Below are 25,946 nucleotides of genomic sequence, written 5' to 3' on the forward strand. Positions count from 1 at the left end.
CCATTTTACTCATTAACGAGTTACTCACTAATGAACAGTATGTTTGAAACCTTTCCACAACACAAAGTTATATCATAAATTATCTCACCAGTGCTCTTCTCCTATTTATGACCATATATGCTCTACCGCCCCTCTCCCCATTTGTGAACAGATACTAAACCTCTGGTCACTCAATCAATTGCTTACGTTACATAGCAATATAAGAAATACTAATAGAGTTTACCCTCTGATTTAACTACCTTAATAAAATTGTATCAAAAACACAGGAGACTCTAGATGTTGTGTTTTTCTGAAAAATCTATCCCTTCATGTATTTCTAATGTAACAGGGAAGAAGGAAACTGAGAAAGCAGCCCAAAGCCTGCAAAACGAGCTCACTTCAGACCATCAAACTGCCCCAGATAACGACTGGTCCATGGCCAACAGTTTGGAGAGCAATGTTTTAGGAGAAACTTAAGCTAAATAAGAGGCATTTAAAGAATAAGAAAGCCCTCAAATTCTACAGACGTTTTCATGTGTCCAATAGAGAGCTGTTTGTGCCACTAAACATAAACCAGCATTTAAGACAACTGCATTTGTACAGCCAGCATTTGAAATGGCAGAAGCTAACCAGGCTTTTATGTCTTTGCCACCTAATGTCATTAGGGAGAATTCAGTTATGCAAAGTACAGGCTCATCACCAGTCAAGCTGGTCACTTTTACTTGAACACCGAAAAGATCACACACTAGAATGGTGAAGATGATGATGCTGGAATCACTCATTAGCAGACTTGTAAGAAAAGTTAACAAATAACAACGTTATCTATTCATCTTCTCACAGGGTAGTATCTCCCCATTTACCACTAACTAGTGCTTTGACAACTAAGCCCACTTACGTCTTTTGGAGAGACTAGACCCACCCTGCAAACAGCCCCTACAGTAAAGCTTCGTATACCAGTAACTTCTGAGAGTTTTTTCCTTGTAATGCGTGTTTCATAAGGATCTCTACTGATAGTATGTTTCCTAATTACTTAATTGCATGATAGACTAAAATGGCTCTGAAGGCATCCTGCCAATCTCTCAGGTAAATTAGACAGTGCCATTATCTAAATTCACTTTAGCAAAATTACTTTCTTCTCTTCTTAAACAGAAATACTGTCAAAAGCAGAGCATATCCCTCATACTTACGTAGATTCCAGTACAGATGTTCTATTTTCTCTTAAAAGAGATGTGAGCAAGTTCTCTTCTGTTTCATGTTCACTCATTCCTGTTCTGTCAAAGTGTTTGCCATTTGCATCATGTTCAAACTGAGGCTTATTTGGACTCCTATAATGTCTATCTTTGCAGAAACTCTCTGAATAGCCTGATGGAGTTATCTGTGAAAAAATTGCAAACATATTCTTATTACACAGGTATTTAATGTTCTATTAAATTCAGGGCTGTAATCTTTTTGTAATCGGGTTTTGTAATTCCTGATGCTCTTTATCTACATTAAGAAGCATCCGTAGACATTTCACGTACTATTTATTAATAGAAAAACTAATTAACATCTATTTCATATGATTAATTCATAGGGATCAGTTGTTTGGCAAGTAGTAAGTAGATTTCCCTGAAGGTCTTTATCTATGAAGAGTTATGAAACTTCTGGAATGTTGCCTGTAGATTGCAGCTAACCTTTTTATTAGTTCACCTTTGAATCATCTGTCTTTACAGTACCAAATTCTGTCCTGCGATCTCCAGATGGGAGCCCTGATGGCCAGGACAGGACGCAACTTGAAGTATTTACAAACTGCCAGTTTTTAGTATGTAACACCATAGACATGTCCTAGGAAATTTCTAAACGGGTTCTCTCCAGTATTTCAACCTCCATTTAAAATCAGTGAAAATCTTTTGATTCAATTACGTGAGAATCCATACTGAGCCCATTTGGATCCAGTTTCCATCAGCAGCAAGAAATAAAGATGTTAAAGAGTCAAGAGAACCTTTGCAATACATCACTCACCTGTTTATCCACCTCGCAAGGAAAATCCAAAGATACTTGAAGGCATACCTAGTAAACAGAGAAACACAGAAATTACAGATTTCAAAGAACAGAACATCATTATTCTTCAACAGTACTAATCAAAATGCCCTATTTTGTGTCACATTTTGGCATGTTATAACTTATAAACCTGAAAGGTTCAACTTTAATTGCACTCCATGATTCTCTAAGGTCCCTTGCAACACGAGTTATTTTATGATTCTGGGATGCTTTATACTACATCAATTTTGAATGACAGAATAAGAGAACAGCAGATTCCTACGTGTATGAAAATGTGGTCAACAAGTTACCAAAACATCAAGTATTTCAACTCTGAGGAAGATCTACAGTGTTTTTTTTCCTCAATCATAGCAGCAAGTGAATCTTATACAATTTGTGTTACAGGCCTGACTGCAATGGAGGTTGAAGATCAAAGCGTGTGTATGTAAAGAAACACCATTTCCAGGGATTTTCTGTCATCTCCATTAAGGAAGATTACGAGCACTTGAACAAAAGCAAATAAGGACCAGAATGAAAGCTATCATGACTGCAAAACCCTAGCAGCAGAAAAATATAGGAAAAAGCTTTCAGAAACTCTTTAGGACAACAATTAGTTGAAAGCAAAATCAGATACCAAGAGAAGTGTGCTTTGTTTGCAAAAGACTTCATGTTCTAAGAAAATAAGAATGTTTAAAGGCATGCAGAGAAAAGAGCACTGTAACATAATGTACCCAGACTGGAGTCCTACCTGGCTGACCCTCTCAGAAAATGGATTGTTCCGAATCTTCCTGTCATTGTCACCATCTTCAGTCTCCATCACAGGCTCCTCTGTTATTTCAAGACACTACACAAAGTATGGAATGATGTGAAAATGTAGCACAAAAAAAAATACTGTGAGATGAAACATGCATAAATAAGTCAGTGACATGTCTTAAAAGAAAAATAAAAAAAGCCTGTAATACAAAGTAACAAACACGGAATTAGATTTCTTCAACAAGATCAAAGAAAATTAATATAAACCCCAGGAATGACTCATATTAAATACAGTGAAACCTGATCTACTACATTCCTTCATTTTCATTTAACCCTTTCTCCTCAGAATTTACAAAAAAATACAAAATCACTTAACCTCTTCTGGCAAAGGACCCCTGTCTTCAGCCTTGTTATAATTGTGCCTATTTTATTTTCCGATTTCCAGAATTTATTTTCACCTGCTACACAATTTAGGAAGAAACAGATGCTTGTAAAACAAAGCCCATGTAGCTTGCTGTGCACTAAAATGATTTACTGTAACACCGAAGTCACAATCTGCTTTGTCTCGCCTAAATTTGCCGATTTGTAAGCAAATGTTGCCAAATCACCTTTTTCTCCTGATTTGCCACAGAACCCAAACCATCTCCCATTACAAATATTTCCCGAACCCGAGTTCCTGACCCCAGCAGAATCCCTTTGGTTTGCTGGATGTTCCATCTCAGCAACAGATGTGCGGGGATGAGATCCACATGTTGCTCATCTCCCAACAAAGACCAACGCTACATGAGCTTCATTCACATACGGCAGACCAAGAATATTTCCACTTTGCTCACAACTCACCTCCTTTACCCCTTTTCCTCTGGCAGAAGACAGAATTTAGCCTGGCCTGTGTCAGTTTTTTACTAATAATACTAAGAAAAACTCATATTTACAAAGAATTACTATATTCAATAGCCACATCATGCCAGAAAACACCCTGAGTAAAAGGACAGTCTTTCAGTTACCACATTCCACTGCCCCCCTGTGATAAGACCAGATTGAACGTTTATATCATCTTGGTTTGCAGCAACATTTCCACATCTAATACAAAAATACAGATATTTAAGATCTTTGCTGCTAAAATCTCATTAAATAGTAGAAATATGCGAGAGTGATGGTAAATATCAACAATGTTATGTCTAATTAGCCTAAACCATAGGCAGGATACAGCACAGTGGAATCAAACTTAGATAATATTTTAGTCTTAAAACATTTGTGGCAATAATATACCACCACTGTGTGTAACCAGCATATTTTGGTGTGGCTTGGGCTAAAGACAAATTGCCTTAGGACCAGAAAAGTAGAATCTTGAGCATAGCTACAGAAAATTGAGATTATAGGTACAGAGACTCAGACGACAGACTGGAAGGAAAGAAACGGCTGTCTCGGGGTCGTGGATGTGATATTTATAGTTTCACGGGATATACAGCACGGTGCTGAGACTTATGGCATGAGGACGGAAACCTGCTTCTCCAGAATCACGTGCTGGGAAGTCTCAGCTCACAGCTCGTCAGTTGGGTCGCAGAGAAACAGGATTCTGCAAGCAGTGTTATTTTTGCTTCCTAAAACCTCTTGGAATTGAATGCTTGTGTGGGTTTTGATTTTTTCAATTGATTATGCACAGAATGTATGCATATATATATATTTTTTTGAAATTAATGAGAAAAGCCTTTTTATCTTCCAACCCCTAGCAGGATAAGCAACTCTGATGGTTTCAAGTACAAATCGTAAAAGGTAGGAATTGAATGGCGCAGAATATCATACAGTTGACTTTTACTATTAGAAATCTATATTGAAAACTAACTTTGGAGTCATGTTTGAATTATTTTGGTATTTTCACTCAGACTTTGTTTTCTAGGCCAACACAAAGTAAAGACAATCTGAAAACTGCAGGAAGACACAGATAGGATTGTGACATACAGCAAGGGCATGCATTATAAAAAAACCATATTTTTGTTGTAATCATGGGATGCCCAAAGTCCAATAATGTTGGCTTTTATAAAAAAAGTGCTGAAGTTTAATCTTCCTTGTGTTGATTCAGATCAAAGCCCGCACTCGTGTATTAAAATTAAACTTATTTGCACATAGAACTTATCCACCCAAAACGACTGCCTTTTATGACTCAATGTTTTTTAATATTTGCTTTTCCCAGGTCATTATTTGGATCAATAAGTGATGCTTCTTAGAATGAAACTCTTCCATGAGAAGCAGGTTATGGGACACTATGACAATAAATGACGCAGTTTGAGCCTGGTCCTACAGTTCTGTGTCTGAGAGGCTGAAAAAAAACTTTCTGCGCTCCAAGGACCACAACCTAATGTTCAACGAAAGATTAAAAGAAAGTAAGTGTCTTAAGGCAAGGAAAAAAAAAAAGCCTACCAAGACTAAGCTACCTGTTTAAAGTATTTCCTTGGAGACTGGAAACCTTGAGAATGTTTTTCCTAAATGAACCACTGATACGCTTGGTTTGCAAAGATCCCTGGAGCCCCGAAGGCTGAAATCACTGAGGCCGCTCCTCTCCGAGAAAGCAGATGTTCAGAGGACAGTACAAAAACAACCTTTTCCTCTCCTCCTTTTCCCTCCCTTTCGAACACGAAGCCAAGAAGCAGAGTCCTGGGGGCTGTCAGACCTTTGGGAGATGCCCTGCAGAGGCACCAACGTGCAGATTCGTCTGATTCGTGCTCAAAAAGAAAGCTGTGTTCATTTTAAGAACCCGAGAAGGATACGTCTCCCTGTGTCTGTCCAAATTCCTCTTATAGCACATATGTTAGCGTCATCTCAGCACTACCTGCCAACAAATTCTAGCCCAAAATACGCACAAAAAAATAGAACTTCGGGGTTTTTGACAATGGTTATTAGTATGCAAAACACCCTGTTGTCACAATCCATAAGCCAAAAACTTGGCAGCTATTTATTACCAAGACTGATAAAACGGTACCTCTTAAACTAAAAGCTTTTAATTACACATCCTTTAACCTTTGAGCTCCATAGTACTATTAACATCCTGGCCCAGGTTAAAATACCATATTTTACTTCCCTATTTCCTTTACCAGAATTTTGAGGTTGGTTTATATTTTACAAGCTTCATTCTTTGTCATCCTACATCTAATTTCACGTAGACAGTTTTCTAAGTAAGTAGCCCTATATGTTCTTTTCATGCTGAGACCAACGCAGGAGTGCACAGTGTCTTGTCATGATCACCTTAGTGTCTTGTCATGATCATCTTAGCACAGGACACAAATTCTTTGGGCATTAATGACGGCATTGGTGGGGGGGCAGCACCCTCTGCCGGATGATGAGGCAAATTGCTAAATATAATTAATCTATGGCAAGTGCATGCACTCTGAAACAGATTGCCCACAAGCTTTTCATGTGAACCTATTACAGGAACATGTAAATTCATTACTTTAATGAAAGCCATGGCATCCCTGAAAGTTGATCTACAAATTAAAACATACTTCAATTAAAGGTAACATGAGCACATCTTAAAACTGAAAACGGCGAGACTGTTTTGTGACTTTTGATGATTGCTCCCATTGCATCTGCAGCACATACAGTAAAAGACACGATTCTTTTTCCAGATTCTACAGAATAAACTGTCCTGCAGAAAAATCATCAATGCCATAGTCCCAGGTCTAGAATTAGGCAATCCCTACACATAACTGACTCAAACTATGCCTGATTTTTAATTGAGTTAATTCAGAAATCCAAGACACAAAATACTAGCAACATCACTATTGCTTTAATATTTTTACCTTTCTATTCAATATGTGGTGCGCAAGAACAATGTAACTGAAAGCAAAAACCACAGCACAATATAAAGAAAGGTACCACATCATAACAAGCTCCAAGGGTCACTAGAACCTGCCGGAGCCTCCTGAACATCCTCCAGCATTCACACATAATATGACACATGGGGACCAAGCATCCAAAATGCTTCTCAGTGGAAGAATTTTGCCAAGACCTCTTCTTCCCCACAGCTCAAAGCGGCCTTGGCTTTGGGCAAAAGAATGGAACCCCCGCAAGGATGACCTCCTTGCACCCCTCAGCAACCCACCACAATTCTGGCCGCTTCTTCATATACTTATATGTGCTACACTGAGGAACAAACATGTGTTTAAGTGACCCAACATGCTATTCTTTCTTTTTTGGCCTCAGTGAACCTTAGTTGTTCTGTGGATGCAGAGGAGATATGAACTGAGCTCTTACAGAACCAGACACAGCCTGAGAACAACTCTTGAACAGCAGACATTCAGTAATAGCTAAAATGTTATATAAGATAGTGCTTTCTTTGTAAAATTAACTATTTCCTCCCCTTTCAACTGGCAAAACAAATGTATCACATACTCAATATTTTAATGTGTAAGTTGTTTCCTTAAAATAAACTTGAGACATCACTGAGCACTTGCATTGAGCTGATTCTGTTGTGCTAACATCTTGAAGTTGTTTACATCATTAATTTAAAAAGTTATTATAAGGAATTAGCAACCTAAGCCCTGGGGGTTTTACACTCATTCTGCACTGATGGAAATGACTCCACAAGGTATATTAGATGTGAGAGTCAGATTCACTACTTTAACACAGAAAACCTACCTCACTGTGGTTTAATATTTTCAGTGCTTCCTTCCCTTGAGAATCTGTTGAACAATGCCCGAGCTGTTTTTTCTTAAGCTCTTGGTTCATCGACTGCAGATCCTTTACCATCAAGAGAAGGTCAGTAACCTAAATAACCAAAAGAAGAACAAGCAAAACTAGTAACACCCATACTAGTAGGAAAACAAACGATGACATGTACATTTCCAGCTAAATCTAAACTGCCAAGGTGGAAAGCCTGGGATTCTACATCTGCTCATGAGGCAATCTCACTATGTATAAAAAATATGATTATTTATGTGAGTTAGTGTTCAAGAAATCTTAACTTGTAAGACTGTATTTCCAGCCATGTCATGAAGTTGACAATATCAAGTTTCACAACTCAGTAGGAAGAAGAAACCTGAGGGCACCTCAAACCAGCAGGCTGGTTTGAGACAAAAGACTTTAGTGCAAGGGAAACCAGCATTACAGGGAAATAGTGGTGTCCAGAAACCACCTGTTCTTCTCTCTCAAACACCCTTTATAAGCCACTGTCATTCTAAGTAGCTTCGCACATACAAAATCTGAATGGACAATCACGTTCACACAGTATATCAAAAAGGTAATGTTTCCAGAAGAAAGTGAAATCTTTTTATTAGATCAATTAATACATTTGCAAAAAAACAGATCAGCTTTCAGGCACAGAAACCCTTTTTCAGGTAAGAAATGGTTTATAAATGTCTTTTGCTAATGAGCATCCCTGAACCTACTGAAGGGAATATGTTCAGAGATAAAAGTGGCACAACCCCAGAATGGGACTGGGACACAATCTGGGGCTTTTTTTATTGACACCTGTTCAGTGTAAGGCAAACTTCTTTCCTTCAGATTACCCACCTCCAGATTTTGAACACCTGCCCACAATTCAGCTGGCCACGGGAAATATAAAACTTCACTTACGTTCGCTCCCAAACGACCATATTCGAAATAAATCGTTATCAGAAATTGGTGCATGAATCAGAGGTCACTGCACAGGTTAAGGAGTCAGAAAAACAAGTTCTGAACTCTGATACTGCTTTATCTTGTGACAATGGTCTGCACATTTAATCTCTGTGGATTTCAGTTCTCCTCATGTAGAATGGAGACAACATTAACTTACCTCAGGGTTATTTTACAACCCACCATACTTACCAAAAGATTTGCAAATCCTTGGACAGAGTGTGCTATACAGAAATATAAATGATAGACACCACTACCACCTAGGTGATTAATAAAAGTGCATGAAATACACATTGTAGGATACTTAATGTCAAAACTTTTCTTTGGAGTTGGTATACTTCATGATGACTAAAATAGGGTATTGAATCTGAAGCTTGAATCCAGGTGTCTAATGATCATAAAACCTTGGCAGCAAACCATCCATCTTTCAGCTGATTCTGAAGCTCATGTGGTGGAACCAAGACTAAATAGTTCGTAAAAGGTGGATCAAACCACAGAGATGAGACCTTCAAATCCTTTCAGAACTACCCAACTGTACCTACATAAACCTTTTTGAGAAAGGCACAAACTAGAAATGAAGCAGAATTAATTCGTCAGAAATGGTAAAAAATAAAAAAAGATCAATACCTTTTTCTTAAGCTCTTCAAGAGAGAGATGGTCTATCTGTAGGCTTAAATGGTCTTGCTCTCCTAAACAGATACTCATATAAGATGTTTGATCTCCACAGAACGATTGTGTTTCATCTGTCGAAATAACCAAGGACAGGAATTACTTCAGGAACTCTGTTTGCAGGAGAAAACAGAATAAAATGCAAAGACAGGACTTTTTGAATAAGAACCTACTAGTAAGTCTGTGGGAGGCCAGTTAAAATGTTTCATCCTCCAAAATAAGCTTTCTGGTTAATTGAACAAATTTTGTCCTCATATTTCTTTGTTCTTCTGACACATAGACATGCTGTATTTTCTGTGGCTGCATTTTCTGTGGTTATCAGCATGAGTTGTGAATGTAATTCTGAATTATAATTTGCATATTTAGCTTTACAATTAGAAATAATTTTTAGGAAGGATAAGTAAGGCATGAATAGTTATTCTGTTTTAACTATATTTTTATGAACATGAAATCATGGTCTCAAGGCAAAAAGCTGGGCTAGACAAAGTTATTGAATTTCTTTTGCTTTTGGGTCAAAAGATTGTATTAATTTAATTGAAAATAGCTACTTATTAATTTCCTTTATAACTGCAGGAATTATTTGTTATGTTTCAATAGACACCTGTTCATTTACAATATAGATGACAGCTAATTCTATAAATATTAGATAGGGAGAAGGCATATATAAATTAGGACAAAGAAGGGACATCCAAATCCTACTCCCAGCTCTGACACTGATCCCACGGCTGCTGCGAGGACCCAAAGCTTCAGAAATTATTACTAATTTTCAGGGTACCCTCAGGACCTTTTGGCCTGTCCTGGGTGTTCGTCATCTCTGCGCTTTTGGGGCTGGAAACTCTGAACCGGCAGCAGCTTCTCGTTCCTCACTTACCATGGCTGTCAAGGGAGTGATGCTAAAATTGAAAATCTAAGTTTAAAGGGGTAAGCGAACAGGCTTTATTGTTATTTATATATTCCCTATGGAATAAAACACATACATCTGTACATACGCAGTAAACTATATTTAACGATGCGCGCTCACATTATTCTTTTCTATATCTAAGTATATACTAAAAGCACCTCCAAAGAAGTACAACAAAAAAGCTAGAAGGTAAGTTACATTTAAAAGCTCTACTATTTCTGAATTACAAAATAACAAAACCTCTGGCTATTTTTTCCTGTCTCTGGCAATACTTCCTCTGTTAGGAAATAATTGCATTCCAAGGTCAGAAAGTGATCCCATAGCTATAGATTTATCCAAAGTCAGGAATCTCTGGCGTCTGCAGAAAACAGTACATTCTACGGGTACAAAATTGTAGGCAGCTTGAAATGATCACTGAAGTGGAATTACCATAGAATTACTAACATTTGCTGTATGGAAAGAGAAATCTGACCCTCTGCATATGCCTTGATTGCTCAAAGACAATCTGTTATAAATCCCACAAATCATTTTCAGTATATAAAGCCGAAGTCTTTCACACCTTTTTCTACTCTCGAACATTTCTCCTCATCCCAACAAATGGACTGTAATAAAACCAGTTTTATTTTGTGCAAGATGATCAAGAAAAGGGATGGGCTGCACAAGTATACACACACCTTGGCGGTTTTTAATGTCCTTAATCTGATCTTCTAATACCTTCTGCAGATTCCGATTAGCTAAAACATCCTCTTCTAGTTGTTTCCGTAAGATGAAAATGTTATTTAGTTCCGTTTGCAAGCTGTTTAGACTAAAGAAAAGGAGAAAAAGAATCTTCAAGATTCAATTCGAAACATTTTGTTGTGCACCTCCACGTCTTTTCTGCATCCAGGCTTCCACAAAGAGCCCATTTCACATCAGCCACTGCTGGTTTTCATCACACAGTCACATCGTTTTGCTGTATAAGAATAAATAAATCCCTACAGAGAAAGATGAGACTAAACCTTTACATATACGTCCTTTTCTTGCTGTTTTGAGCTGTGCTGCTTGTAACTCAGTTTAAACATGACAGATATATTCTACCAGCCAACTTCTGTGTAATTCTTTTTAAAGAAAACCAAAATTACTAACTTCTGAAAAGTATGCCAGAAAAATATCATTTTTATAATACTGATGGCTCTGTGATTCCATTATACAGTGACCAAGGAACCTTTGTTCCCTTGCTACAGAACCACACTCTATAATCTAATGTTCCACTTAGGAAAAATTTTTTTTAGATTGTGTTTCATTGAAAATATGACCCAGACACAACTAACTGTTTTATTTCTTTGCTTATCCTACAGTCTGTAAAAAGACCTTTTAAGGTCTAAATTGTCTCAATTACCTCAATGGGGTGTAAGTACCAAAACTTACAAATGATAATTTGTCAATGTGAATTAATTCGTGAAGCAGGTTTCTTCTAAGGTGGCCACCGAAGCTCCTACTTTAGCATCAGTCACTGTCCCCAGAGCTCACGGTGTCACCACCTCTGGCTGTCTCTTGCTAGATCGTCCCCACACCCATCGACAACATCAACCAGACTGTTCCGATCAGTCCATAAAAAGACTTAAGAACACTAAAAAGTGAAATTATACTAAAATGAAACAAACTTAATTTAATAACAAATAACAAGGTATTACTGAACTAATTTATTTTCACATTTATTTCATTCAGAACCTCACTGTTTTAAGACAAAAGAAGCTGCTGTAGAATTTCCAATCCACCGCACTAAATGCCAGAGAATTCAGGAGTCTCTAAAAAAAAAAAATGTAAATCCATCTTACAGGAGGCTATACAGAACATATAGCACATCATACTTGTGTGACAATAACAGCATATTGTAGAAATGCATTAATTAAAAGAGAGCACGTATGAAAAGACTCGCAGTCTGTCTTCTGACAAGTGCGCTGGTGTGTTTCCTGCACGAGAAAATGTTGCTTTAACCAATTCTCCCTCACTCAAGAGCATCTTTGAAGGAAGAGCTCTTAAATGCTCGGAAAAACATTAAAAATAAAAACAAACCACCATATTACTAGAAGCTAAGTAAGCACATTTTCTCCTTTTCATGAGTTAAAGGTTCTAAAAGAAAAAACATTGATTCCCTGCTTGGAGAGACAAGAAATGTCGTGGTCCTGACATCCGGTAGGTTATTTTGATAAACAACCATCCAGGTTGCTTAAAATAAATAACGCCTAAAAGAAGATATGTCAGCAAGAAAACAGATGTTTGCCTAAAATCCGTGTCACTGCTGATGGCAATTACACAAATGAGGACGCTGAAATTATCTGCAGGGCTTGTTTATCAGCTCCTCAGAACTTTGGGAGTACGAGGTTTCCTTGGTGAGATTTACAGCACATCTCAGCCCACAAAACTACAAGGAGGAGAAATGAGAAGACCTGGCTCCAACTCCCAGCTCTGCCGCTGAATCATTGCGCATCCCCTGCAAACCCCTACATGAACATGCACCGCTCTGTGCATCCCGTAATTCCACATCACGAAAACAGAACTAATGATCCTGCTCCTGATCCCACAGAATTAATTGTAAAGCTCCTGTTATACTAATGATGGTAACTACGGTTATAATTTTCCTCCTTTGAAAGATATTCTAAGAAAAACTGGCATCAGAGCGGTGTTATTTGTTGTTATTCCGAGACAGAGCGTTGACAATCGCCTTTACCCACAGACCGTGTTCCAATGGCAGCTCACACCCTCCATAGCAAATGTTAAACCAAACTGGCTTCTTCCTTCATTTGGTGATTGTTTGACAGAAAAGTCACCCAAGCCATTGCTCTTTTCCCAGAGATAAGAAATAATCTCCATAATCTGACTTCTATCACTATTTCTAATGAAAAAGATTCTAATACCTAAAAGAGCTTCTGAGCTGTGGCCAAGCACATGATGGCATTAATATTTATGCGCTTAATTCAAAGACCAGATCTCATCTACTTTAGGGCTACTCACTTTATGGTTTCCAAACTATAGTGGGCTATAATCCAACTGCAAAATACAAACACACATTCCCACAAAGCTGGCAGGTATGAGCCGTTGCCTTCAGGCAGGCAGGGTCAGGAGCTAGCACTCAAATGCTGCCAATACCTCATTAAGATATTTGTAATTATAGCAGTAAAAGTAATTTTTTTATAAAACATTTAAACTTATTTTACCCAGAGGCTGAGAGTTTTCTTTATTTTATCAGAACATCCCCTCCTCAACTGCCGAGTAATGATAGGATACAAAGTAGGCCACAGATTTCTTTCTAAAATGATGTGTTCTTTGATTATAAAACGTTAAAAACCACTTGCTCCTGCCATGCTTTGGAATGCTTTACATTGAAAGCATACAATGCAAACTTTAATTATTCTGTTTTGTTTAACCTTCTTCAAAATCTTACTGGCATATATTCTCATCGAAATGCTCACAGTGGCACTTTTAAGATAAGCATTATCTGTATGTTAGGAGTAAACCACGGCAAATCGTCCATCTCCAAAAAATTCACCGTGATTTGATTTTTTCCCCTATATCCAACACTGGACACGTGATTCCCGAAAACCTAGCTGCTTACTTTGGTACCTAAATGGAAATGGGGCTCATGGGAGATTCCAACCCAAACAGAAGTATTTTCAGAAACATTTAAGTAATTTAGATAATATAACCTCACTTACAAAAACATTTATCTTTTAAGGAGACTACCGCAGCTAGTTTATGCCTTATGAACAATTGCCTGTTACAAAATTATCAGCACTCCAGTTAAGCTGCACCTTTTTTCACAACTTCTGACTTTTGCTCTTTAAGTTTAGATTATCCACCAAAACAGAAAACGTACTTACCTATCCGATTCTTTGAAGGTCTTCACTAGCGTAGAATAAATATTCTGTTCCTTTCTTAAAGCAAGGATCAGCTTTTCATATTCAGCTTCTTTATTTTCCTAAATCATAACAAGAACATAGTAAGCTTACAGTGTAGTTTTTAAGTTTGCGTGTCTACAACTATGTGAGTACCTGTGTTCTGAAGAAAATGTGAAAGAAATACTAATCTGCTGCCCACTTCCAAAGCCTAATATGGATCTGGAAACCATTCATGATACTCAAAAATAGCTATTATTGAAGAAGGCAAATGCTTTTTCACTATTTACCTACCATGAGTTGTATATCTAAATAGTGGTTTATCATTTTTATCAGTGTCTGAAAAGCTTTTCTTCCAATCCCAAGCACCTGCCAGGTTTATAACTCAACAACCCAGGGACAACCTGGCAGGTAAAGATTTCAGAGCAGGAAAAGGGAGGGCAGGGAAATTAGACAAGCCCAAGCTCCAAGCACACATTTTAGGACATTGTCCTAACAGCCTTTTCTGTGTTCTGGATAAAATTTGCTTTCTGCAAATTCTGTTCCACTTCTGAACAAAAGGACTATACGAAGCAGACAAATAAAGGACGAACATGTCAGATACACGCTCGTTGAGTCGGTTTTCTGCACACTCAGCTGGGGTCACTACGAGCTGCTTCTTTACTTGTGCAAAGAAAATTGTTTACCTGCAGTCTTGCTCACAGAAGGTATATTACTATTATTAGAATAAATCCAGACGCTTATGCTGCATTCTCAGTAAGGATCCAATAAGTTCCCCAGACTTTTTTCACTTCAAAATAATCACACTGCCACTTTTTCAGCGGGAGGCAAAAAATGCAGCTATTTAAAGGGGTATTTGCTTGCACTTAGTACATAAAAATATGTAAGATACCAGCCATCTCAGAAGAGACAATAACTGGGATATCTATAGGAAATTTACATGTCTTAATGTCAGATGCATATTCTGCCTCTGAGAGGAACAGTTGGTCTTGTTGTTTGTCTCAGTTTTCTTCTTCAACTGAAAACTGAAAGGAAGAACAAAAAAAGTGCCACAGCTAAGGGGGAATGTGCACAGCTGTAGTACAACAAGATAACTCTGGAGAGCAAGAACGAGAGGTAATTCTATTTTGCCGTATTACAATCTCAAGATTGGAAACTAAACTCTCAAGAGGTACTAAATCATTAGTGAACAGATCATTAACAAGGAAGAAATCTACACCCAGGAGTTTTAAGCAGATGTTATTACTCCGATTGCAATTCCTAAGGAAGGAATTGCAACAAAAATTCAGCTACAGTAGCATCTCGTTAATTCACACTAACAATGCAAAGACACTGTTAATTTGAAAAATTCCGTATTCTGCAAAGTAAATAGCACAAAATCAAGGACAACTGTTGTTTACTTTTAATTATTTACACTCATACTTCACAGTATGCTAGCAAATATGTTGAATAATATTTTGCAAGTGTAATCAAGTTTTGATCAGATTCCTCCCGTTAAGGTAATCTGCATGTCAGATCTTACTGCAGAAAGAGGAGCTTCTACCACCCAATGCTACAGATTCTTTGAAGAAGTGACCTTGCCTTTCTCCATGTGCATCATGTTCAGCTACCGTCCTTCCTAATGGTAGCTGGATTCCAGATTCTAGTGCCATCTATTAAATTATTAAATATTACTCTATATACGAAGTGCAAAATACTGAGCTTCCAGTTTATTATCTAGATGAGCACACAGCAATAGCTTCTGCTCACTGAGTATCGAGAAAAAACAAAGGCAAACAGATGGAGGTGGGTGATCCAGAGTCCATCAATACAAAAATCTCACAAAAAAACCCTGTGAAAAAGTACATCTTACAGCCTGAATTCAGGAGTCTCATCAATGCGTTGGAATCTCAGCCTTTCAAGAACAGTCGCTAAACATAAAATACACAGATTGCAATTGAACTTGGAAAAAGTTTGATCACAGTGACACTAATCAATGACGTAGAAAGCAACAGGAAAAAATAAATCTTTTTACTTAATTTAGTTGGTTAACAGTCTGTTAAAAGTTTTAGTGAACTCTTCCATATGTCTGATACAAGCCTTGCAATTATTACCGAAGCCACTACAGAACTAGATCCTAATTAAAAGCTCTCTCCGAAGCACTGGCAAAGTAATGTCACTCTGAAGAGTTTACGATACACAAATTAGATGATGGTTGTCACCAATTGCTCGGGGTCTGTGGCTGCTGTACTAGCAAAGCAGCACGACACACAGAACCAGGCTCCGCTTTCTTATGTTTCTTTTAGAATTCCCATGTTAATTTAGTTCTACATTTGCATCAAGGTCTCAGCTCATGAAATCCTCCTCCCCCCCTCCCCTTTTTTTTTCCTGCATGACAGGAGTCACAAGGTGTTTCTTAATTCCAAATGCCGCAGACTATACACAAATTATTAAATTCTAAATTCAACTACGTAGAGGTTCACAAAATCATGAAGAAGTGTTCTTGATTTGTCAGAAACTTTCACGAATAATAAGGATAAGAAGATAGAGCAAGATTTTTTTTTTTTGGTACATTATTATTGTCATTTCTAAATAAAGCGTAGGAGTGAATTATTCCAATCAGCTCCCCAATGGTACACAAACCATAAGGCTGCTCTGTAACTTAAATAGACCATAATGCTGTGGGAGTTAATGAAACATTAAACCTCTTGACACATGGTGTGAGGGAAAATGTGTTAGAGGAGATAGCTGCAAGACATTCAGGACCATATTGCAGTGAAAGATTTATATTCCCATGAAAGGAGGCAATCTAATACATTAAAGTCTATATTTAAGTCTGAAATACTATTGCTAAGCAGCACTGGTGGAAAACATAACTTACTTTCATTAAAGGTTTCTCAAATTGTAAGCAATGAAAGTAAAAGGTTTATACCTCTGCAATAAATAACTTATTGGCGAAGTCACAAGAATATCCAGTTGCCTCACTCTCTTGCTTACAACAACCCTTGGGATCATTTTAAACTCTCTGAAGGTCAGAGGATGAAAAATTGAGAGAAGGCCATAACCTGCACCTCATCACCTATCCATCCATCCACCAGGACCAGAATTTGATAATTTCTTCTAACGTTGCAGTAAAACTTTATGGTCTACCATAACTGAAACAATCACTAATAAGATTAAAATTGTTACAGGGCACTGAGTCATATCTAAAAATGAAAATCACTACAGCAAAAGATTTTGGTGGTGGCTTTTAGAAGACGTCATCTCAACCACAGAAAACGTCACAAAGCTGATGGCTCTGAGGAACTTATGGGTGATACGTGAGGTAAGACCAGTGGACTATAGACAGATCTCCAAATATCCCATCATCAAGCTACCTCCTTCAAGATGAAATTTCTGCCAATGTGGACATGGTGAGACACACCAACCACATCCATTCCCATCACCGGGGCCATGCTCAGTGCCATAGGTAAAAACATCAGGTTTCAAGTGTGTGAAGACTTGGATATCAACAAAAAAGATTGCTGTTTTCAGCTATAACCTCAACTCATCAAACCAGAAACTGAACTACCACCCTGCTTATGTGTTCAAAACATCAATTTCACGATGATTCAACGACAACCTGCACACTGCAGCAATGGCACCAATTCCACTTCTCACAACACCCATCAACTGCGATGCTCTGGCTACGTCAGTAACTTCCATGTGTTGACTAAAATCCCTCCAGCTGCAGCAAATTAGACATCACAACTGTGTGCACACAGCCTTCAGTTCCCTGACTGCACAGTCTTAACTCCCCAAATACAGGAGTAATTATAACCAAAGGCAAATAACGTGCTGATCATCCAGGAATTGGAAAGTGCCTTGTGTCTGCAGAAGCTTCAGATGTGCCTTGCAGTGTAGCAGCTAACTACATTTCCTATTCCACGCTCAAGTGGAATATAAGCTCCCCCTCCCAAAAAACAGACATCACAGAAAGGTTACATTACGGGAAATCCAAGGGGTTTTTTTACACTTAGTGAAATCAATTTCGAATTAAAGCTCACATCACTGCGGCCCCTTACTGCAGTATCAGCTGTGTGCAACACAACAGAACCCAGAAGCACAGATCAAGGACGGAACAAGAGCCCCTTTCCTCAATTTTGCTGCTTTTCTCAGTAATAAAATGAATCACAAAGGTCTAAAAATATGTGTTAGAAATGTATTTACCTAACAAACACTCCAACAAAAAGAGCTTTGCAAGTATAGGAGTCCTGGTTGTGAGAGAAGAGCTTTAACCACAAAACCAACTAAAGTTTCCAAATTATATGGAGTTCATTGCACTTCTAAATTCCTTGGCTATAAAATATATTTCATTCCGAGACTCCATAGATACCAGAGTCAGCAGTAGCGTGACTAACCTAATTATCAGTGCCCTTGCACACTCTCTCTCTAGCCCATGACAGTGGCTCAAGAATCCAAAGTCTAATTAGAAACTGTCGCTTATCTTTCCTGGCCTGGCCAAGGCACCCAGCAGGGCTTTGGATGTTGGTTGCTTTAAAATTTATCATTACATTAAAATAAAGCAAAAAGATATGATGAAAGAGAGAAAGTTCTGCATCTCTCAATTCAGTTTCTTCAACTTTAAAGATCAGTGGGGCTGGAAGAGCTCGGTTTCTGTTCTCTCTGGTGGGGAGGATCCAGCTGTGCGTTTGTTGAGAGTTGGTGGAGCGCTGCAAAGTCATCAAAGAGTCCGCGGCAGCCAATGAGAGCAGAGCTCGGGATGATCTGTGTCCAAAAATTTATGATTAATATGCCAAAGTGGGTTCTTACAGGAGATATCTCACATCAAGGTTGAGCCGAGAGGACAAAGGGTTGTGATTAGGTATTGTTCACAATCACGAAGTGAACCAGCAACAGAGAATAGACGGTGATTAGAAGGTGGCGCTGGGTCATTACCATGCACGGCTTCACCTGCCACTGTTCTCTCCTGGTTAGACACCGGTATTGGAAGTGGGGTGTACAGAGGAAAGGCAGTGTTTGATTTTCATTAACTCTGTCCGATTTTCCATCACTTTTGGGTCCCTTCATGAGAAAAGTTACGCGCGTGCACTGAAGTTTGTTTTATAGAGATAGAATTTCTGCGCAGCCTTTTACAGATTTCATTTTCCCTGCATGTATATTCATATATACTTTGATATACCCTGGCAAAGAGTTATGCGAGTCCTTTACTCTGAGGTTGTCAAATAACCTATGACTCAAAGTACGCTTGCAGCTACCTTGTTTAATAATTGTGCCCATAACACACCAACCATCTCATCACTAGTGTGTTCAGAACGTGACACGAGATGTAGCACTCATATTTTCTTCGCCATTGGCTCACTTTATTTTAAACATCCTTGAGCAAATCTCATTAATGACTGATATATTATTAAAGAAATGAAATAGCTTTCTCCATCATTAGCATGCACTAGTCTAATTCTTTTACTGTGCCTGATGCTTTTGGACACCATAACATAGTAGGTTGCAAACAACGGAAAGGAAGACAAGGAATGTATCTCCAAAAGCAGCTTATTTGGAACTAACTCTACATAAGACTTCGAAATTTGACCTTCAGTTTCAGGTACTAACAATTCTTTGCAATTTATAGTACCAAATACAATACTAGGCATATATTATCCACCCTTTAAAAATATATATATTTCTCTACTGTTTTCTTTTTTCTTTGCTTGAAAGTAATTTTCTTCTTGCCCTAGACATATCTTCACTCCTACCTCCATTATTTTTCCTTAAACTGCATTTATCTCCTGCAGTCACTAGCTCTGCACAATCTTTCCCCTTATCTATCAGAAGTACAAATTTTGCTCTGCTCTTTTCTTCAGAAATGCAGATATTTCTATCCTAATGATCACAAAATTCTTACCCCTTTGCTGCACATAAAATATTTTACACACTTTCTGAGAGTAAGGGGTTTAGTGACACCATATAAACCCATCAGAGTACAATACTATGTACTCTTACGATACCAGATCAACACCACCACAATCATACAAATCATACGACAAAATTATTAATGAAGCTATTGTTATAAGTTTAACAATACAGAACATTTTGTGATTATATTGATCTGAAAGAAAAACAACCCCTTGCTATATGGGCAAATGACACCGTGTGTGAGTCCACACCTTTGAAGCCAAAGTCAAAATTCTCTTCAATTCAAAGTCAAGGTTTTATCTGCAAATGACCAGAGTTATGAAAAACTCACCTCTAACTCTCTGACTATCTTGATGATTGACTGTTGAGACTGTGCAGCACATTTTTCCTTTACTAAGCCCTCATTTTTCAGTTCAAGTTCTTCATAGGCTCTTAGGAGGTTCTTGTACTTATTCAGGAGTTCCTGCAATTCTGCATCCTTTTCTTTAACTGTTCCATCAAGTTTCTAACAAAAGAAAACAATGAGACAGTTTTACAAAATTTACTCTAGTTTTATATTGTAAAATAGACAAACAAACAAAATTCAGGAGAATATTCAAGGATGTGTTCTTTACCTACCTCAGAAGAGCTCAACTTAAGATAATGGAAGCAAAAAAATAAAAGGAAACAGAAGCTTTCCCCAGCTACCCAATCCTTTAAGTATTTAAAAATAAGTCAAAACATGCACTTTGGTCTCCAGGTATAGAGTGACCTCAACTATTACTTTTTGCACTGCTGGTTTAATACCAACAGTAGTTTTCAGGGTTATACCTTCAGTTATAACAAAACTGTGCAGGGGTCTGTTAACATTCAGGCAGCTCCCTTCTCTTATACATCATTTTGAATGAGCTCCAAAAGACAGATAAAATATTTCAGTATCTCTACCTAGTCCTAAACTTTCAGTTTCTGCACAATGCACTGAAAATCATAGGCACTTCAGAGCTTTTAAAGTATCTTACCACAACAGTGAATATTCTACGTAGCTATTAATAAAGCTTTCTTCCTCCTCTGTCCACACGCTTCATAAAACCCTAACAAGAAATCTTGTTGAATGACACACACTCTATAATTATATGTCTGTTCTGCAAATACAGTGTTATAAAAAGTGATGGATTATCATAAAAATCAACAGTAACTCCAAATAGGAATGTGCTTTTGTAATAATTCCTCAAACAAAATCAAATGATAACTTTCCAGTTTTCATTTCAACTTAAGTCTACCCACCTGAAGCAGCAGGTCCTTTTGATTGACATTGTCTGTCAGCTGCTTGATAACTAGCTCTTGGCTCTGCAACTTCTGATTGCTTTCACTCAAAAGAATATTGTAATGATGTTCAGCTGCTTTTTCTTTCTCACTCATTTCACCGTGTAATTTCTCTAGTTGATTTCTAAGGTCCTGCAACAAAAAAGAAACCGAATATTTAGCAAATCAACTTTAAAAAAAGCTTAAGACTAACAATCCACATTATTAGCTTAACTTTCCATTGCTTTAAATTACTCATACCACTGAATAGCCTGGAGAATATATTTAAGTCAGTATCTTTCTCTTGACATCAACGAACACAATTAAAGAAAGAAAAGTTTTAGATGAGTGTCAGTATTGTCTTCTAAAAATCTAGGCTGTTCTTGTTTAAACGCCTTTCATACAGAATGACTGGAGTCCAAGGTTGTTGGAATATCATGCACGTAGATGTTGTTGCTGTCAAAATGAACATTCACTTCTGAGTCAATTTACTCCCTTGCTAGAAATAGGAGAAAATAGGTTACGGGTGATTCAGTTTGTCATTTGCTCTTTTTCTCATCGCACCATGAAAATTCTTGCACTAACATTGTATTACTAGTTACTTTTGCATCAAACAAAAGGTCAGAAATGCTAAAACATTTTCTTTTCACAAGAGCAGAAACTTCAAATGACCATGATTTGAAGTTATGAACAGAACTTGATCTCAATTCTGGCTGTTAATTACTTCCTACAGCTCCAAAATTAGTTGCATCGTCTCCACATCTCCAGCTCTCTGGCAGAGAAACATGCACTTCTCATTCATTTTGCTTCTAAATCACAGAAACAATTCCTTTCAATAGGGACTTGAAAGGATCTGTTGGGATCAACACGGACTATTGCAATATAAAAAGCAGGATTACACTTTGCAGGTCACAGACTTGATGCACACCACAATATCTTTCTCCTCTGCATTCCTACAGATCCTGTTCCCCTTCACTTGAAAATCCACAATCTGAAAATGGAGCGATCTGTGGGCCTTCAAAGTCTGACCACCTGATAAAGCCTTGGGTTCCAAGCAATAACACCAAGCAATTCCTGTTCCTTACATTTTGCTGCGAACTGGGACAATCTCTAAATGGATGGAAATACATATGAAATTATTAGCACACAATTTATAGTTCCCAGTTACAAAGTGGAAAATACGCAAGAGCGCAGGGCAGCAGAAAACTCCACAATGTGGCTCCTCTGTCCTTCCACCTTCTCTCCCACCAGTTTGTGTCACTTCAAACTTTTTGCTGATTTGTTGGAAGTTTCAACACTGTCAATCGAAGGAGGCACCGTTTGCATATACATCAGCCTCATTTTATTAGCTTTGACTCCGCAAGATCTAGAGCATTTACGGCATGGATTTTTTGGAAAAAGAGAGGTAGAAACTTGTAACAAAGGAGCTGTTGTCTTAAATTAAACAATTAAAACTTACAGAAGACTTTATACTATCTAAACTTCTCTTCAGACCCAAAGAACCAGGTAACACAGCCGACATCTTAAAATAAATGTTTTCCATTTATTCCCTGAAAAGGGCCCATTTGTGATGTATCATAAGCCCTTTAAATAGTTTGCACATATGGTAGTCACCTATAAACTTTACATTTACCTCCAGTGGGATTTAAAATTCAATAGTTGTTTCTTGTTCTAAGTACAAAGAAATAGTACTAGTGACACTTTAATTGCAATCTCTTTACAAACTGTTTTATGTCCTTTTGTTGACTTAATTACCTTGCTTCATGCAGGTTTACGTCAAATCCTTAACATAATTTTACTACTTCACTGTTTTACTTCTGTTTATTTTGCACATTAAACACAAATAGTCATTTACAATGCCTTTCGGTTTACTCGCTTAATTTTAGCTTCATTACCAGGATTCAGCTAAGAAATCCATAATAGCTCCCAAGAAAACTCAAATGTTGTTCAAAGAATGATTAAGTTTAGACCTTCAGTTCTGCAAACTAATAAAGTTAATTTTTTCAGGACCAAAAGAACTACTTGCTTGACTAAGAAACCTGAAGAATTACAGAATCAGGCCCAAGTTTTGTGTACATACACAAATTCTCAAAGGTGTTTCTGTTTCTTCCTAACTCCTAACAACAAACCACAGCGTAGCTGCCTTTTGGAAGCAGTGTAAGGTCTGGTAACCACAAAGTCTTTTGGCTTCAAGCTATGAAGCTCTTCAAGTGGGGCACATCCAGCATATTCACATAAAACAGGTGTATTCGAAGCAAAGGATCAACTGCAGCGTTACGATTTTCACTGCATTGCAAAATTCATTCATCGGCTTTCTATTGTTGCACTGTTTTTATATTATTGCACCACTGAGAGGCTTTAAGTGAATGCATTACCTGTTAGGTAACTAAACTTCAAAGGAACACTTTTGACCTGTCCTATAACTTTAAGTGACCAACATTCTGCGACTTCTCTCTATGAAAACCTTAAACAGCTTTCAGAAGATGACAGACATGCAGAGACAGAAAAGGTGCTGCCGCAATAACACTATTGCACCCCCCGTTATCTGATCTCAAGTCATCTTGGCGTACAACACTTGCCGGGTACAGAAACTACGCTTCTGCCTTTAAAGCAGCAAAAATATTCTGGCTACGTTTATGGAAAGAGGAGGACTGACAAGGCACACAACTGTGGAAAAAGTTAAAAAAAACTGAGAGTGATTTGCAATTTGTAGATACTTTGCCTCTACTATTTCTGCCCCCAGAGGTCCCTAAATCCTTCCCAAAACAGGCTAGAGTTGAGGCTGAAAATTATCTTCTTTGCATGAGCTTGAATTCTGTAACACACAAAACTATCCATCACCGTAGCAGGTTGCTTGAACTCATTGACCACTCAAATTGTCTGGGAGAAAATCTATTGGTTTCTATACACTGAGTTGCAAGGATAATATAGTACCTACGGCTCGCGGAGCATAAACTTTGCAATTCCCTCTGCCAACCGTTTTCCCAAGAGACTTCCCTATGATTAATGATAGTTGAACTAAGAAAAATGAATGTGAAACACTACAATACAGAAGACCAGAGCGGACGCCTCCCCCTTCTTGTCAGGTGGAAAACAGGTTGGTGAATAATTAAGTCACGAAGCTCCAAAACCTCTCTGTCAGGCTAAACTACAGGCAGGAAGACTAAATAATAAATTCTGCCTAATGAGTTATTCTGCATTTCCCCTGATCAAATATGAGTACCTAGTAAACACACTCTAATTGTCTACATTTAGGCCTGGAGAGAGAATGGGTCCTTAAAATGTTTAATCATGCAAATTTGAACAAACTCTTCCATCAAGCGGCACCGAATCTCTGTTGTAGACACAGAAACGTGGTGGACACCAGCAACATTAAGGATGAACTGATGTTTATTCTTCATCAATTGTACTTAAGGATATATGCCTCAAATTTCTTGTTTTAAAGAGCTTAAAGTGATGCTGAACTACTGCTTAACAGCAGCTTCTGGGAAGTACAGAACTGGGTTTTGCTTTTAAACTTGACCTAATAAAGAGCTAATAAATTGTTCCAGGACATCTATGGCCACTGCTCCAGGAGACACCAAATACCGGGCACAGTCTGCCATTTGGATGATCAGCTCACATGTAGCAGTCTTAATTAATTTAGTTTAATTAACCTTCTTCCATTCCAGGACAGTAAAGCCCAAAGCATCTCGACAAGCTGGGTTTACAACGGGGCAGAAGGATGATTTCTGGATCTTTGGATTTGGGGTTTTTTTGTTGGGTTTTTTTGGTTGTTTTTTTTTTTTTTAATAGCTATATGCAAAAATTTAGATTATCTCAATTACAGCATATGAAAAGTCAGTGAAAATTTCACTGTGACTGCAGAGCCAAGACAACACTTCATTACAGATGTTGAGGGCATTTTCTACAGTTTAGGCACATTCTTGTTGGCTTTATTCTAATAAAATAGAAACGCTGATAAATAGATATCTCTGAGAATAAATAGAACAGAATTTTTAAGGCTGTCTCATAAAAGGTTTGCATTGGATCACTGAAGTGGTTTTCTATTTGTCAAAGAGCAAAATATCACAGCATATTTTTTTGCTCTCACATATCTGCTACTTAATGGGTAACATTTCACAGGTAATGTTGCTATATCCAAATGTATGAGCAACTCTGAAATTGAAGCAGCTGTTCTGCAAGGAGCAGGAAATAGGTTAGGGATATAATTTTTCTAAGACTGCTCATCTTTTGACAAGAATGCTTTTCCCCAAGGAGCCAGTCATTTACATGAAAAACTTGGACATAACGGAGTCAAACAGGCTTCTGTAATACAAGGAACATCAAATCCCCTGGCAACTCCCTACTCAGTCCTATTTTTCCCATCTTTCCTATACAGAGTTATATTCCTGCTCCCCTGAAAGATGAAAAAAAGTTCTGAATGGATAAGGCAGTTAAATATAAACATATTAAATCAATAAAATACGTTCTTTGTGGCTGTTTTACTGACAGGAGCGATCTGTTCTTTCTCTCCTTAACCTCAACACCCTGAAGAAATTTCAAAGCACACCAAAGATAGAGACTTTGTGACGGCAGCCTAACCGCAGTTGACAATCAACCAAAAATGCAACTTAAATTGGGGGCAGGAGTCGTGGAGAAGAATTTATTTGTTTGTAGGTAAAGAGATCCCTCTACTGGTTTTAAGTGATATTGCAGGGACAGCAATTTCCACATATACCTGCTTTATTGAAATCCTTATTTAATAATTGAAGCAAAACATTCACTAAATAAATAGAAGCTCATTTAATCTTTTATGTAATTTAATATAGCAGGAGACTAATCCCTAACTGAAGAGGACTAGACTTTGTGTGCAGGCGGGACTGCAGGTGAGAAGACTTTATAAAAAATTCACATGGCAAGACATATGTGGTGAGAATTGTGTGTTTTATGTCAAACGCTCTGCAGAAGGTGCATCCTTTTTCCAAGGG

At 37.8% G+C, this 25,946-nt stretch overlaps 1 protein-coding gene across 1 annotated transcript in view; it reads right to left on the reverse strand.

The window, feature by feature from the left end:
- CDK5RAP2 (CDK5 regulatory subunit associated protein 2) overlaps nucleotides 1-25,946 on the reverse strand; it is a 75,725-nt gene that overhangs the window by 31,977 nt on the left and 17,802 nt on the right. Inside the window, exons 13-21 of the mRNA XM_065648579.1 lie at nucleotides 20,959-21,129; nucleotides 20,027-20,200; nucleotides 13,789-13,886; nucleotides 10,603-10,733; nucleotides 8,986-9,101; nucleotides 7,384-7,512; nucleotides 2,747-2,842; nucleotides 1,981-2,028; nucleotides 1,167-1,354 (exon numbers count right to left, since the gene is read on the reverse strand). Coding sequence (XP_065504651.1) covers nucleotides 1,167-1,354; nucleotides 1,981-2,028; nucleotides 2,747-2,842; nucleotides 7,384-7,512; nucleotides 8,986-9,101; nucleotides 10,603-10,733; nucleotides 13,789-13,886; nucleotides 20,027-20,200; nucleotides 20,959-21,129 — 1,151 coding nt within the window. The remainder of the gene's footprint in view (nucleotides 1-1,166; nucleotides 1,355-1,980; nucleotides 2,029-2,746; nucleotides 2,843-7,383; nucleotides 7,513-8,985; nucleotides 9,102-10,602; nucleotides 10,734-13,788; nucleotides 13,887-20,026; nucleotides 20,201-20,958; nucleotides 21,130-25,946) is intronic.

Source organism: Caloenas nicobarica, chromosome 19 (assembly GCF_036013445.1).
Source record: "Caloenas nicobarica isolate bCalNic1 chromosome 19, bCalNic1.hap1, whole genome shotgun sequence".
NCBI classification, from domain to species: Eukaryota; Metazoa; Chordata; class Aves; order Columbiformes; family Columbidae; genus Caloenas; species Caloenas nicobarica.